Genomic DNA, 17,380 nt, shown 5'->3' with positions numbered 1-17,380 from the left:
TCTGTTCTGATGTTGAGAAGTCCATGTTGATCTCATTTATTCGATATTTCCAAAACTATTTTTAACAGATTTCATGAACAAAGCTTCTTTCCTAGAACTACCTGCCTGTGGAACACTGTTCCACTGGCTTGCTTCCTGGCTGAATACAATATGGTACCCTTCAAGTCCATTATAAACAAGTTCTTGTTGAGCCATCCCGGCTTTTGTTAAGAGTCGCACTTCTTTGTTTACAAAGCTATTCGGCGGAAGTGACGTCATACAAATTTTAAGGTATGGATGACCAACACTGTATATAATGTAGCTTTCTTTTTTTTTAATGCAAATATAAAAATAGAAGTTTTATTCAAGCAATCGTTTTTTGTTTGATTAAAACCAAAAAAAAACAGTTTATACTGAAAAAAAAAAAAAAAACCCAAAAAAACAGAAAAAAAAAACCCCAAAAAACAAAAAAAAAAAAAACAGTGCAAAAATATTTTATTATAACAGTTCTATTTTTATATTTGATGTGAAAATAATTACCAACACTTGATTAAAAAAAAGCAGGGTACAAACATATTTTTATTATAAAAGGTTAAAATTTTGTTATAAAAGCCGTTTAAAAAAAAACTTATATTTTTATATTTGCTTAAAAAAAAAAAAAGAAAAAGAAAAAGCTATATTATATTCAGTGTTGGTCATTTTACATTCATTAACCCTTATTCTTGAGTGACTTTCAGGTCTTGATAAGTGGTGACTCCCTGGTTAAATTACCCCCCCCCTAAAAAAAAACAAAAACTGTAGATAATAGGTTTTAAAATGTCTTGTTTATATTTTGAAGGGACATTAATTTTAGAAAGAAACACTCACCTTTGAAAGTAAAAATAGGTTTCCAGGAATTTTCTGTAGCTTCTGAAGACAAGGATCCAGGTAAGCTATAATCATTGCAAATGATTCAAGTTAATTTTTTCTTTAATTGAAATGTAAATAAGATGAAAACAAGTAGAATTCATTTCACATTTAAAATAAATTATATTAAATAAATTTGTAGTATTTGGACTACTATTCCAAGCTGGAGTGTTATTTACACAATGTTTCAGTTGATGTAATCTCCAACCGTCTTTCCGTGTATCTTTTGAATTTAGGAGTCTTTCTGTTGAACACGGGAATCTGCAAGAACCCATGGCATAGTGGATAAAATACTTGGTAAAGTTCAATTGTAAATTACACTTTTCTGGAGGTTGAAGGTTCAATTCTCAGTGTAGGTGATAATGGAAAACACAATTGCAAATTACTCAGGTCTTCTCTCCAGTCATGGATGATAAAAAGAGAGCATGTTACCTCAGAATTTAATAAAGGGTTCTGTCACAAATTCTGAGCTAATTTCCAAATATACCTCAGATGTTAGATCAACTAAAACGTTGTGCAAATAACACTCAAGATGAGTAAAAGTAGTCTGAAGAATTCAAATAATACAAAATACCAATCTCATCTAAAAAATTCAGACAAATAACATTAAACAAATTTAACATAAAAATTTAAAATTAAAATATTAAAAATGATGCTTAATCGACTTGAAGGACCTAAGCGGAACTCATTCTAGGCGGGTTGGACCAGCTTCCTCTAAAGGAGGAAGTTTCATGGGAACATCAAATTAAAGATGTCTATTGCAGAAAAATTTATAGATTAAAATAAAAAAAAATATTCAAGAGTTTAATGTAGTTTGCTTGAAACATTGTTTAGTGTGTATATAGGATCATTTATAGAAGACAATATAAGGCAAGGGTATAACAGATCATTAATTAAAGAAATTTAATATTACATATATAAATTGTAAAGAAAATTTAAATTTATAGAAGGCAAAACAATACAGAGGTGTAATGAATCGACACAAACTGAAATAAATTAATATGCAGAAAAGTGGAATAAACTATACAGATTCACCTTTTTTTTAAATACAGTAATATATGTGCATTTTAAAAAATACTTTTAACACTGTATTGTACTTTTACTTGCATCAGTGTGGTCTAATGTAAAAAAAATATTTGCATTGTGTAACTTCTAACAACTGTTTTTATATTTATGATGAACCTGTGGCATAGTGGATAAAGTACTTGATAAAATTCAGTTGTAAAGTTACACTCTTTCGGAGGTTGAGAGTTCAATCCTCAGTGCAGGTGATACTCAAAAACACAATAGCAGATTACTTTGAACTTCTACTCAGTAATGGCTAGCAGAATGAGATCATGCTATCCCCATGAATTAAACAAAGGGTCCCATTTGAAATTCTGTGCAGATTCTCAACTTTGACAGAAAGATTCCCAAATTTGATATGATACACCTGAAGATAGTCATAAATTAAACGTAAAGATTGAAACATCGTGAAAATAACACTCAAGATGACAACACTAGTCTGAATAATCGAAATAATACGAGCTTTGTTTTTATTATTTTTAAGTCAAATTTCAACCATGCTTCCAAATAGAACAATCATTAAAAATTCAAGATTTTTACAATTAAAAAAAATGAAAATGTTGATAATAATAAAAGTAAATGCTGATAATCTTGCTTACTTGCAGATTTATAATTGTGATTTTATTAGATAATTGGATGAAGAATGAATGAGATGAGTGAGAGATGAGAAAAGAGGAATAGAAGCAAAAGAATTACGAGTAAACAAATAGGCAAAAATTTATAGATGCTAGAAATTATTGAAAGAGAGAAATAGCAACAGCCAAAAGAAAGTATGTTGAAATAATTAGGGAACACATAGAATTGCAAAAGATAGGAACTCACGATTTCTAGAAAATCTATAATAGTGTAGTGAATAAAGAGCAATCGGTAATTCCCCTATTATCCAACAACCAGAAGGTTGCATGCACGGCAACCGAGAAGGCGGAACTGCTTGCCCAACGATTCGCCTCCAACTCCACCTTAGAGCCAGCAAACAACTCCCTCCCAAACTAAAGCCACACACTAGATGATGTAAAAATCACTCCTGTAATATCATAAATAAACAGACACCTCCAAGGTATGCAGCCTGATCTCATCTCTGCTATACTAATTAAGAAATGCTCAGCTGAGCTAGCCCCTGTATTTTCCAAACTCTACAATAAATGCCCTGCTGAATCTTGCTTAGCTGGAAAATTGCCTCTGTGGTACCAGTGTACAAGAATTCTGGTAAAAGGACTAACAATCTCAATTATCGCTCTATCAGTTTTCTCCCCATCTTTGCTAAAATCTTTGAGACATTAATTAATCAAGCACTTGTTCACCACCTCGCAAAAGCAAATCTTCTCTCTGACAAACAGTATGGATTCAGGCAATGTCGTTCTACTGCAGATTTTTTAACAGTCATCTCTGAACATCTATACCATGATATATCCAAGGCCTTTGACAAAGTCTGGCTCGAAGGGCTGCTAATGAAAATTAAATCGTACTATATAACTGGACATATACTAAATATAATTAGATTCTTCTTAGACAATAGGACCATCCAAGTTGTCATTGATGGATGTACATCCAAGCAGCATAAAACTAATGCAAGAGTGCCTCAAAGGTCGATCCTTGGACCACTATTATTCCTGATATTCATAAACAACCTCCCTGATAATATTGTGTCGGAGATGAATATATTTGTTGATGATACAATGTTCTATAACATTCATGAGGGAAGAACGGATGTACATAAATTTAAGATAATAGCAAAATCCTTAGAAAATAACCTCCAGACGGTAGTGGAATGGGGCTATAAATGGATGGTAACATTTAATGCTACTAAGACTAAACTGCTTTCCTTTAACAATTACAAGACACCTCTCCAATCACTGTTAACCTTGACAAATAACTCCCTATCTGAGAATTCTTCCTCCAAACTCCTCGGCCTAACAGTCACGGGCATTATAAACTGGAACAAATACATTGAGTACATTGCGACAGCTGCTGCAAAGAAGATGGGTTTCCTCTATTGAGCTAGAAGACTACTCACACTTGAGAGAAACCTGCACCTTTATAAGGCTACTATTCACCCATGCATAGAGTATTGTTGCCACATCTGGGCTGGTGCATCTACCACTAGCCTCTTCCCTTTTTGGATAGGGTCCAAGAAATAATTTCCACTCTAATAGGCCCCACTTTGTCAACTAAACTCCAACCCCTGTCCCATCACTGCAATGTTACATCTCTGTGCCTGTTTTACAAGTATTTTAATGGAATGTGCTCTGATGAATTCGTTGCACTTGTGCCCCCTCGACATACATATCCTCAACAAACTTGTTTAGCAACAAAATCTCACCCCTTCACTGTTGAGGTCCATAAATTGCTAAAAAGCTTTCTACTCTAATAGTTTCTTCCCTCAAGCAGCTAGACTTTGGAATTCCCTTCCTGCTACCTGCTTTCCTGGCTGTACTCATATGCAAAAGGTTAAATGTAACATCTTGTTAATTTTTCCTAAGCATGGTCCCAAATAGTAGCCACTTATGTTTAAGTGGCGATATGCCTTGTTAGGGGTGAACATGAGTAGAAAAAAAAAAGAGGGAGAGAGAGAAGAGCAAGCGAATGATCTATATATAAAGTAGGATAGCATGTGTGTTATTTATTTTGTGTGTCATGCTTGCATCCAAGTGACTGTTGTTTAATTGCTATGGACTTCCATTTCTTGTAATAAATGATTTTACCAAGAATTTTTCATAAGTTTTGGTTTTGATTATAGCTGATGGCACTGCAGTAATCTTTTTTTATAAACAATTTTATCAAGAGTTCTTCATAAATTTTGGTTTCAGTTTCGGTTATAGTTGAAGGAATTCAAGTTATATATGTATACATATTTTTTTTCATAAGTTTTGGTTTCAATTCAAGCTGATGCACCCAATTCATATGGATATATATATTTTTTTATTTTTAAAATCATAACTTTATAATATATAAAAATTGATACAACCATTAACTCTATAATGATATATATAAAATCTGCAAGAATAAAAATATCATATTTAAGCATAATTTATGACCGGATTATGCCAGGCATCCCTGCTAGCTTAGATAAATACTTTTGCATTGTTAACTGGTCAAGATCAAAGTGTAGTATCTGTTCTTCAGATGCTGCACTTCTATTTCTTGTTCTCTTTCAGTGGAGGAGAAATCCTTCACGACTGAGACAATTTTTATTTTTGTACCTTTTCTCCACGTTAAAAAACGACCCTGGTGTCTAAACTCTGTCCCGTGGGGAGGCATAGTAAATAGGTACAATAATATCAGAGCGTCTCCATTTACGCTGAACATTTACAAAATGCCAACATAAATATATTGTCTTTGAATGAGTCCCTTGTGGAATTTCCAGACGTCCCGCTGCGTAAAGTTTTCCAGCACAATCCTCTACTTGTATAAGAGCAAAATACATTCTCTGGGAAGAAGCTGTTGTGCATCGGCTACTAGTCTCTCGCTCCTTGACAGGGTTCAAAAGAGAGTCGCAAATCTGATAGGCCCTAAACTGGCATCTAAACTTCAGCCTCTGTCCCATCGTCGAAACGTTGCATCCCTCTGCCTGTTCTACAAGTACTATAATGGTGAATGCTCTGAAGAACTGCAAGCACTTGTGCCCCCACGACGTGAACACCCTCGACAGACCCGACAAGCTGCAAATTCCCACCCCCACACTGTAGAGATCCCTAGATGTAAAAAATCTTTCTACTCCAGTAGTTTCTTCCCCAGAACTGCTAGACTTTGGAATTCCATTCCAGGTCACTGCTTCCCCAACTGTACTGACATGCATAAGTTCAAGTGCAACGTGAACCAACATCTCGCTGCCCTAATCCCTACATAGTACCCCAGTAGATGTTTCCCCTGATAGTAGCCCCCTACACCAAAGTGGCAATGTGCCTTGTTTGGGGTGAAAATGTAATAAAAAAAATAAAAAATAAAAAATAAAAAAAAAAAGTACAAAACAGACTTTGAAATCTGAAGGGCAATGTCCTTTTTTCCCCTCTCTGCTACCTCTTTCTCACAGAATAAACTTTGCAAGCTTATTTCTGCTCTATTATTAATTTTTTTCATGGCAGGAGCTCAACTCTGCATCACTGTATGCCCCTCCTCTCCTCCATCTCTGTACTGCAACCACCCAACTAGCTACAACTGCTATCAGCAATTTTCCTTACTCTCTATCTGTGTCTAAAACTAAGTAAAAGTTGCTGCTAAACTCCTTACATAGCATCCCTGCAATTATGTCCCAGATAGTAACCCCCTACATCAAAGTGGCACAGTGCCTTGTTTGGGGTGAAAATGCAATAAAAAAGAAATTAAAAAAATATATATACTACAATAATTTTTTAAAAAATTCCATTTATAACAGTACATAACCAATTAATTTTTAATGCTGCAATAGTTTAAGTTATAAATTTATTATATTTTTTACTAGAATATCTTGTCCTTTTCTTTTCCAGTTTTAACAACTAGTCCTTTACTTTTCCATGTTTAAGCTTAACCATATTACTTTTTATGCTCGCATTTTTCTATTGTAATCCATAATTTTTCCAGGCTTCCAGTAAATTCACTTGTTCTTTGTTTAATTTCAATCTTATTTTTTTGCCCCCATGAACATCACATACACATATGTAATAACAATGTACGGCACTCATCTGCTTTCAATAAAAGCATTCCAATTATCTCCTTTTCATTCTTTTAATCTCTCTGCTTCACTTGTTACTTCTCTTTTCGTGAGAGTGGTGAATTGGTAGCAACAGTAGTCGCTGAAGCAACGTGGTTGCTATGGAAACCAGTCATAAAAAATGTCGCTCATGGCCTTACAATTTTTTACGATATTGAACACCAGTAAATTCATCATACCTTTTGTTTTACTAAACGAAAATTGAAAAAAAAATTTCACAATACAGCTGAGAATGTGATCTATAAACTGTAATAACTGTTTGAAATTTGATCGAAAAATGAGTGAGCGGTGAAGCTTTAAAGCAATTCTAAATGACTAAAACTGCCACTTAACCATATATTTAAACACTACTGTGTTTGAATGATATTTTTAAATACATCTATTTACCTTCACAACTAGTTATGGCCATAAACCTATGTGTGTAAGTTTCAATTTCCAACATTGACTCAATGGGTCAAAAGTTATCTAGTATATATATTAGTGTTGGATCATTTAATCGGAGTCAGAAAAATCAAAACTTTTTGAGGTATTGGAAACAGAAAATTTTTTAGTCCAATTTCTGATTCTAAAAACAATTATGAAAAAAATTCTTTGATATATAATAACACTTTTGTAACAATTCAAGGGACCATATCCCTAGAACGACTTACCTAAAAATAGCACAGTATCCATAATTATTACCTGCAGCTAAGTATTTTCCACATGGTGAAAAGACAGTCATGTATATACTTGTGTACAACTGTTGACGCAAAGATAAGTTTTTTTCCTGAAAATCCAAAAAGAAAGAAGATATTAGAAAACTTGCACAAACAATTTAAGAACTCTGGCGCTTTTAATATAAGACAGGAAGTAGTAATTTTTATGCAGTTTCACTGCTACATAAAGTATTTGGTGCTTGTGCAGATTAGTGATGGTTTAAACCAACACATTCCAGATAAAAACATTATTACATTACTATGTGCCATGTCAAAATTAGTATGAATTCCAAAAAATGATGTGCTAAATGTATTTTAAACAAAAAAAAAAATCATGCACTATTATGTTCGTCATGCTGAAATGGTCTCACAACTCTTCCACATTAAAACATACGATAAAACTTGATAATTCAATAAATTTTTCTTTTACTTGTAATTATTTTCCTACTAGACCATGTTTTGTAAATTTTGGAATTTATACTAAATTCGACATGACATGTAAGTATGTAATGTTTTCATTAATCTACACAAACACAAAGCATTTTTTTGTTGTTATTTGCATACAATATTGCTTGACTCGAAAATTCACAGAATTAACTACTGTAAACATGACTTGAGGGGACATTCATCCAGGATCAGTTGAGCTGTTTCCTCTCATAGAACACACAATATCCCAGATGAACGCAGACCACACATGATGGTCCCAGAACATCGTAATCTGTGAGTTGGAGATAGGTTCAGCTAGCCTCCCAGGTGTCTTTGCCAACATTGGCATGGTTTTAGAGCTAATACTTCATAGATGAACTCTCCTGGATTGCAGCACACAGTGTGGCCAAACCAATTATTGTAATTGTTTTGGGGAAGTTCTTACCAGTAGGATGGGGACAGATGAAAGAAATAGTTTTTATAAACCATGTTTTAGTAAAAAGAAGAAAAAAAAAACAAACAAACAATTATAACAAGTTCCATCATACACCTAAAAATGCCAAAATGAAAATTTGTCTGGGAAAAATTTACTTGTCTATATGGAAAAAATGTGGAGAAAAGAGCAATAATTCAAGTTCATAATTTTCTAGTTAAAAGACAGAAGCATTTCTTTAAAATATAGTTTTCTACTTAACTGATAAAACTGTTGGCGTGTACATCCTCTCACCCAATCAAATAAGATTTTAGGTGATTACATGTAAAAAAAATGAAAAAAAATTGTGGTAAAAAAAAAAATTAAAACAAGAAAAACATTATTTTAGAATTTAGTGTAGGAGATCACTTTTGCATATGAATTTGACATAAAATCATCACCAACTTCCAGACCACTGGGTAGTAAGGATCATCCCCTGGAGCAGTGAACATATGATTAAATATTTCTTAAGGGCTGTAAATCTATAGTTGCTAATTAATCAAGGAATAACCACACAAAAAGGAACTGGCATATAGAGGCTAACACAAAAATGTGGGTACAATCCCGCCAAACAGAAACCGCAAATGAAATGATAGGCCAATCATACGATTTTGGAGTTGGCTGGGCTAATAGTAAAAGCTAAAATACTAGGGTCATTAGACACCACCTTTTTTTTTTTACTGTCTTTTACTTTCATCTTTATAAAATTTTAAAATGTTATATCACACGTATCATTCCATAGAGAACAGCAGACTACCAAAAGCTATTTTCTATGGAAAGCTAAAAGAAGGCTCAAGAAAAACTGGAGCAACATGACTACACTTACAAAAAGGTATTCAAGAGATGTCTAAAGAGCATCAATGAGTATAATAACTGGAAAGAAAAGGCCGAAGATAGTCTTGGAAGAAGGTGGTGGCTAGAGAAGAAGACACCATTAAAAAAGAAATCTACAGTTGTGGACGGACAAGAGATTGTGCAAGCTGGAGCCATTACTTCCAACTGCTGCCATACCAGCTATATTTATTGATACTTTCATCTGCTCTGAGACTCTCCCCATATCAGAATCATTGTATTCTAACTAATCATTGCAGATTGAAATTGGGGTGTCAGTTGTTTGGAGAAGTCTTTTAATGAGTTGGATGAAGTCAGCAAAGAATCAGGCATGACTGAAGATGAATGTCCTGCAGAGGGTGAGGGTCTGTAGATGATGGCCCTGTGGGGGTGGGGTGTCTGAAGAGGAGGTTCATGCAGAGGTAGGGGAGGCCCAAACATGAGGGTCCTGGATGGAGGGGGGGACTGAAGATGAGGGTCCTGGATGGAGGGGGGGACTGAAGATGAGAGTCCTGGAGTGAGGGGGCAGTACAGATTAGAGAAATTAGTATGAAAAAGATGTGAAGCACAGATGCTTGTGCAACTGAATCCTTTTTTGATGATCTTAAAACAACAAAACGTAACCTATGGTTTGGGTGGTGGGTGCAGTAATGGCCAGTGCAGACACTGGACTTCCTTGCGCCATGGCACCTTTTTCCAGAGGTTCCATCTCTAGCTACCTATAATTATAAGATTTATATATTTGTGGGTGTATGAAACGGCTACACACAAAAACCTACAGCAAGAGTGTGATATTGTGTCAAATCACATTCTCACCAACTGGAAAAAACTTCCAGAGGTTCCATCTCCAGCTACCTATAATTATAAGATTTATATATTTGTGGGTGTATTACCAACTGGAAAAAAACTTCTTGAGGGATATTTGCCAAGACTATTTCGTTTGGAATCCCTGGCAGATTACAGACCCAGGGTACATAGTGGAAGTGAACGAGTCCATCTTTAATAGACGGAAACATAACGTAGGGAGGGTCAGCGAACCGCTCTGGATCTTGGAGGATATGACCCTGCTGAGAAGGAGGAGTTTCTTGTCAGTCAAAGTCCCAGACAGTAAATTGGAAACCCCCCTTCTGATAATTAAGAAATACATACTACCGAGGACAATGATAGTCCGATTAATGGAAAGCGTACTGCAAAGTAGGATCCGAAGTGTACTAACATCTTACAGTTAATCAGAGCCTTAATTTTGTGAACCCTTTGACTAGGGCTACCACAAATCATGTGGAGAGGATGTGGAAGGAGGTGAAACAACAAAATAAAAAAGAGTGTGGAACCAACAGCAATCTGCTTGACAGTTATTTTAGTGAATTTATGTAGAGAGAAAAATGTCGGAAATAATCCTTTTGTCTCTATCATAAATCATATCGCAGAAAGCTACCCAGTTCAGGAACTTCCTCCTTTTACATTCTCTAACAACCTTTCTCAGCTAACTTTGCCGTCGTCAGCTGCTTTCCTTCAACCAGCAGAAAATACGATCCCTAAGCAAATAGCCTATCCTCAAGAAACCACAAGTTGCCCCAAAAAGTACAAGCTTAACACTCACCCACAATAAATGAAAAATACTAACAACCAAACTTTAAAAAAGCATTTACAAAAATATCTATTTCCAGGAAAAAAATTTTTTTTCAGAAAATTGCATCGAAAAAAAAAAAAAAATGTTGTCGTCGGCTGCGCCAAACTTTTATTTGAATATAGAAAAAAATTTGGCACTTCTACATTATTGGGACGAGATTTTGTAGTTGATAAATGGAGTTTTCAGATAAAAAAAAAAAACAACAAAAAACAATGGTTTCAACTGATTTTTTTTTGTCAATTCTAATAAGTTACAATGGTAGCTTCCAAATTATGCAGTCGAAATTACCTGAATAGTACTGAATTATTAAAAAAAAAAAAAATGGTATTTTTTTTACGACCTGCCCCAGCGTAGTATAACCCCCTCCCATGTTAAGAACGGCTTCCGAGGTTGGGGGTGTTTATTCCGAAAGCTATTCGTAACATGGAAAGGTTGGGGTACGTCGTAAAAATTTACCAAAAAACTTTAATCGTGGTAGCAGGTGAAAAAGTGCCGCCATCTTGTTTAAATCGAAACGGAAAATTACCTCCTTTTTGAACTTTCCTGTGTCTTACTATCGTTTTCATCAAATTCTATTTTTTATTTTCTTTAATAAATAATTTTCTACCTTATCGATTTTCGTATATTTTTATATAATCATCTTTAAAATACTAGGAATGCGTAGATACCATTGTTTTCATGTGAAATTCAATTTTACGATTTCTGAAATTTCGTCACGTAGGCACCGCCAAAACTGGGGGGGCAGGTCAGTACTTTTTGACGGACCGTCTTTTTAAAAATCTACCAAAAATCAGGTAATTATCCGATCAATACGAAATTTTCAGCGATTATTAGGAGAAGAATGAACTTTATGACAGTGTACTTATTTTTCATAAACGATATTTATATATATATATTTTTTTGCTTACAAAACCCCCCCTTGTTTTGAAGTGGGAACAAATATGCTTAAAATAATCATCTGAAACTGAACAAAACATATTGTGTTGTTGTAAGGGACAGAATTATAGATTAAAAAAAAAAAAAAAAAAAAAAAATTGTTTGCATACCTTATTTTGACGTCTGAATATCAGAACTTCGATTGTGTTTAATTATCCCGCTTTTGAGTTTTGAAGTGTGAAATTCGGTGAATATGTTAAGTAAAATAATTAATTTAAGTTAAGCAAAACAAAAAAAAAAATTTTTTTTTATTTATACGAAAAAAGCCATTTTAAAATTTTTGATAAATAAATTAACAATTTTTTTTTAGCGAGCCGAATAATGCATGACCATTATTAAACAGAGCATGCTTTGAATAATCGATACAAAAAAAAAAAATTCGATAAATATTGTGCCCTTTGTGTTAAAAATAGCATCATTTTTTTCGATCTCGTTTGAAAACGTTTGCCGCCTTTCGACTACGGTGGACCAAACGCGCTGAAATCATTTTTTTTTATTCTGCTTTAAATTGCCCCCTCCCCCATTTTGGGGAGCCTGGCCCCCACACACATACACATTAAAAACCAAACTCATACAAATGGTCACCCATCTGGTACTGGCCAGCCTCAGCTTAATAATACATTGAAATTTTCGTCACTGAAAAATAAGTTTTTTTGGCCTGTTTAGTCTTCCATAGTTTTCGCCTCATCGAAAGAAAACGTAAACAGAGTCGATCTGAACTCTTCGGCGACGCGAAATATCTGGTTACATATATGAATAAGTGGAATTATTTTAAATTCAGGTACTTATATTATAATATTTTTGCATATTCTCTTAGAAAATCATCCTAAATCTTAGTTAGACAATAAATGAATAAATAAATTATTTCAAAAACCCTTTTTTTTAAATATTTAAGTACGTTTTTTGTGCAAGACAAAAAATAACAATTGTTAACTTTTTGGGAAAATTTAACATTTAAAATTGAATTAAAAATAGAAAAAGTTTTACATTATTCTGTTTTCTATATAATAAAATTCAGGGTTTTATCTTTCTGGAAAAAAAAAAGTTACTCAGAAATAATGGATTTTAATAAATGTAATTTAGTTTTAAAAAACAACAACAACTTGATTTTGCGGCCATTTTTGGCGGTGCCTAAGAAATGCCCCCCACCCCAAAAAAATGTTAGAAATACCAAAAAAGTGCATTAAAAAAAGAAGTTTACTGAAAAATATACCCCCCCCCAAATTTTGTTATTTGTTCCTTAAAACAAGACAAATACTTTTTCATTAATTCAAAGAAAAAATAACTTTCCATACAAAAACAAAACAAAAAAATGAAAAATACCCCAAAAATATATTTGTTCACTAATTCAAAGAAACAAAACTTCAACTACAAAAAAAAAAAAAGAAAATACACAGTTGCCATTAAAATAATAAATAAATAAAACAGTAAAATTTATGAATTTATTACGGTAGGTTGTTCTATTCTTTTTTTTTTTTTTTTTTTTCATTTTTGTATGGACCGGTTCGCTCGGTATAATCCGGCAGTTCTCGTCGTTCGCCGTACGAGACTCACGGAAAAAACAGGATTTAAGCTGCAGAAGTACCAACCGGCAAAAAAAAAAAGCAAAAAAAGCAAAACAAAAATGAAAATAAATAAACTCCCGGGTAACGCTGGATAGGTAGAGTGTTACTGTTGCACGTCGACGATCAAAAAAATACTTACATGCATTTTATTATTCTGTGGCAAAAAGTGATTTCCTGGCAATGATAATAATATTAATAATATGAGATTTGTTAAAATAATAAAGCCGCGCTAAGTTTCAAGTAAAATGAATACAAAAACGCATGAGTTTTTTTCTTTTTCTTTTTTTTTTTTTGTGTTTGTTTTAATTCGTTGGATTAGTTTAGCCCAGTAACGGTGGCATTAGTTTCGCCTGGTAACAATGTTCAATTAGTTTCGAATTTTGTTTCTTATTTAGAATTCTATTTAATAATAATAATATTTAAAAAAAAAAAAAAAAGTACAGAAAATGAAGACAAATCTTTATATTCCAAACATCACGTAAATTGATCAAGTACTTTTATTTATTTATTTTTTTTTTTTAATAAGAAAATCGGAATTTCATTGCTGCGTTACTTCCCCTGTTTTGTAGGCGGTGATGGATGATTTGGCGTCCCCGACGAAACATCTTCCAACACATGTATTATAATATATATGTAATATTGTAATAGTATTATTATTATTATTATTATTATTATTATTATTATTATTATTACTACTACTATTATTATTATTAACAACATTTTATATAAAAATAAGTGGAACAATGTGAACAATTCTTACTTTTATTAAAAAAAAATGTGTACTATTCATTTCTTGTAATTGTTAACTTTCTTTTTTATGTGACACTTTCTTAAAAGTAAATCATATATCTAGAGACTTTTTTAAAAGAGACATTTTTTTACAAAAAAGTATCATTCTTACACCAAACTACTTATACTACTGTAGCGACTCGCTACAAATATTTAGTGATTGTACAAGTAACATTTCGGTTCCGCATACATCCGTTGTCTACACACACGCAATTTCTACGAACACAAAACTAAAACTCGTATTGTTTCGTCGACATAGTTGAAGACACTCTACGCCGCAGGGATGTTGTGTTTTTCAGCCAATCAGATTGCGAGGAAAGCGAATTCCAAAAGATTTTTTCAACAACCTTCGCAGGGAGCCGGTCTGTCTACGAAAACGGGCGAACGTGCCAAAAGCAATCAGTCAGAGTCAGTCAATCAGCATGGTGTAATCATTGACTCCGTCGGGTCTCCCAACGTTAAACAACCACCTTCGCGCACATCATTCATCAAACTTCTCCACATGGAAATACATTTTAGCTTTATTACCTTCTTGACTCTCACACATAAAAATACATCAACACAATAACATCATTCGCCTTTTTTTCTATTGTTAAATAAAAGTCATATTGAACTTTTAAAATGTGCCTTTGTTTTAATGCCATTTCTGGGGATTGGGAAGCATTTACCTATGCTCACATCACGACCGTGGTACAGGGCATCGGTGAATGTTGACCAAGCTCCCCACACTACTACTACAAACTAGCAGAACCTGCAGAAATTTCATGGTAGTTGAACATTTTTAAAACACATTATGAATAAAATGAATAAAAAATAAAATGAAACAACGACTTTAAAACAACTTTTTTTGCTAATTCTTTTGTAGCAGATGGATTTGCAACAAACACAAGCAGGAGCGAATTCTCACGGCTGGAGATTTTAAAATACATTTCCTTCCTGGTATGTCCAATCAGAAGCCAGCTCTCAGTCACATAACCGAATTTATAAATAAGCTGGCAACCTCTCTCTCTCTTTTCCTCAGGTCTTGGACAGACAACAACTCCACATGGAACCAAACTTCTCTCTTGGGGCTCAACAAACCAACACACAGTCTATGGGCTTGGGGTTCGACTATGATTGAATATAAACAAGCCAACAGGGCTATCTCCACATGCAGTGCACACACGAACTCATCCTACGGTGTTGTCTCTAATCATTCATGACGCACGTTTCCACTACTACTACACAAACATACTTGAACTTTCTCCCTTCCAACAGGCTTGTCTAATCTACATTATATATTACAAAATATAATCTAATCTACATGTTATATTACAAAACTGAGCATATGGAAACAAGAAAGTGATAAATGGAAAGGTTGATTTTAAACTTTTTATTTAAAGTTTAAACGATTGTGAAACAAACTGTTTGGTATGTTAGGATACCAAATCTAAGTTATTGTCAGGCTGAAGTGGGGGTGGCGATAGCAGGAACGTGGCTTAGCGTTCTGGTGTCTGGGATATGGGCACGGCAATGGCGGGGTAGGAGTAATCCTAATATCGCTGTGGAGAGTTGTGACAGTGGCTCGCTGGCTGGTGAGTTGTGGTGACCTGGTGGCGGCATGGTGAAAGAGGAGTGATCTTGAAGGCTTGCTGTCCAGTATCACAAGTGAGATGGCGGCAGTGCAGCAGTTGTGGCGCAGTAATCTCAGTAGTTGGTGTTGCTGGCTGCTGAGGGAGCAAGATTCATGGCTGACATGCAGGGGCCGATCTGTTTGCTTGTCGAAAAGGCAGTCGCTTTTATACTGGCGATGCAGACATGGTAGTAGACAAAAGGTGGCTTTAATTCCTTGGTTATCGTTTTTGCTTTTTATTTGTGTTTATTTTTGTCTTTTAATGTGTTGTAGGGAGTCATCTGTTTGGTGTTTCTATACATGTGTTATGCTGATTTAAAGCTAAGAAAGTTGTGAGCGTGTGTTAGTAGGTGTTGTACCATTGCAGTGTTTCATGAAATAATTATTCGTATTTATATGCTGCAGGAGTTGTGTCTGCTATGATGTTTATGTCTTGCACTTTTCTTTTTCTTTTGATGTATGGCTTCCTCTGGCGGTTTTCTTTGTTGAAGTGAGATGCGAGTTATTCCGTTGATGTGTGTCCATAAAAAAATGGGCTGTGATGTTGTCGTGTGTGTTTAGTCTGTTCATTTAGATTGTATCGACGAACAGGCTTGTCGCCATTATTATTGTTGTGAAGGAACATAACTGGCTATACACCGGTTACAAACTGTATATATATATTGGACTGTTTGGCAGACAGCGGCAGACAGCGGCAGACAAGCAGTCGCAGTAAGACGGATAGTCTTACGTGTTGATTATCAGACTTTCTTCCCCATACTTGTTACTATGTACTTCTATTTACCTTAGGCGAGCAGCCTTACGTTTCTGTATTATAAATAAACCCCATTACACATACCACTCGGTGTAACTCACGTTTGTCTTTATTTCCTAAGTATTTAGGAATATAACAATGGCGATGAAAGGATGTTCTTTCTCTTAACAGAGATAAATTACCGTACCAAGGACTGTGTACAATGCAAGGATTTTTTGTTTTACGAAAAAAACAAACTACACAAGGATTTTTGACCACGTGCGTCAATGAATTTAAAAATTTTTCCTACCTAAAGTAGCGAAAAGTACGGATTTTTCTTCGTAAAGAACTCACAAGAAATTATAGAAACATGTTCAAGGTAAAGTGGAATTTATATTTATTTTGACAAGTAAAAAAAAAAAAAAAAAAAAAAAATGGTCGCAAGTTGAATTCGAAACTACACTAAAGGATTACGAGTTTCGAAAGAAAAAATATAAATACAACGACTATTGTACCATTTTATGCCACGTGGGAACGGCAGCCATATATTTTTTTTTTTTTGGAAAATTAATTGTTTGTTATTGCCTTTATATAAATAATTGGAACTATTTGTCGTGGGAAGTAAGAAATATTTTGTGTATGAACTTACGTTGTTGAAAAAAAAAAAAAAAAAAAAAGTTTTTACAAAGCCTGTTGAATTACTATGGATGAACTTTGTTGAAACGTGTTGTGTCTGCATATTGCTACTAATTTACGATATACGTAAATTTACGATTTTTCTTTGGAATTATTGTGTAGAATTCGAAAAGACATTTTTGTACTAGAAGCTAACATGGAACAATTAGCAGAGTTAACTAAGGCTCTAGCCCTTAGCATCCAGGAACAGACAAAAATGACTCAACAATTTTTAGCGCAACAACAACAACAACAACAAATTCAACAACAACAGCTACAGCAACAGCTGCAACAACAACAAGAAAGAACACAAAAAACTTTAGAGGCACAACAAGAACAAACAAACATACTACAACGACAAATGTCGACACAGCAAAAG

General features: G+C 34.1%; 2 protein-coding genes across 3 annotated transcripts in view; one reads left to right on the top strand and one right to left on the bottom strand.

Moving 5' to 3' along the window:
- LOC145268332 (THO complex subunit 6 homolog) overlaps window positions 1-13,544 on the bottom strand; it is a 58,413-nt gene extending 44,869 nt beyond the window's left edge. Inside the window, exons 1-3 of one of the 2 annotated variants that reach the window (XM_080123823.1) lie at window positions 13,332-13,544; window positions 7,288-7,403; window positions 847-911 (exon numbers count right to left, since the gene is read on the bottom strand). In XM_080123823.1, coding sequence (XP_079979949.1) covers window positions 847-911; window positions 7,288-7,403; window positions 13,332-13,337 — 187 coding nt within the window. In that variant the 5' untranslated portion in view covers window positions 13,338-13,544. The remainder of the gene's footprint in view (window positions 1-846; window positions 912-7,287; window positions 7,404-13,331) is intronic. The other variant, XM_080123824.1, reaches the window with a different exon arrangement.
- The window catches only part of LOC145268330 (adenylate kinase 7-like), a 107,186-nt gene continuing 102,119 nt past the window's right edge, over window positions 12,314-17,380 (top strand). Inside the window, exon 1 of the mRNA XM_080123821.1 lies at window positions 12,314-12,408. The gene's annotated coding sequence lies outside the window, so the exon portion shown is untranslated. The remainder of the gene's footprint in view (window positions 12,409-17,380) is intronic.

The sequence above is a fragment of the Euprymna scolopes genome, chromosome 43 (genome assembly GCF_053919585.1).
Source record: "Euprymna scolopes isolate OS-2025 chromosome 43, ASM5391958v1, whole genome shotgun sequence".
In the NCBI taxonomy this organism is placed as follows: domain Eukaryota; kingdom Metazoa; phylum Mollusca; class Cephalopoda; order Sepiida; family Sepiolidae; genus Euprymna; species Euprymna scolopes.
Note: the sequence above shows the minus strand (reverse complement) of the source record. Positions and strands in the feature narration are given on the sequence as shown.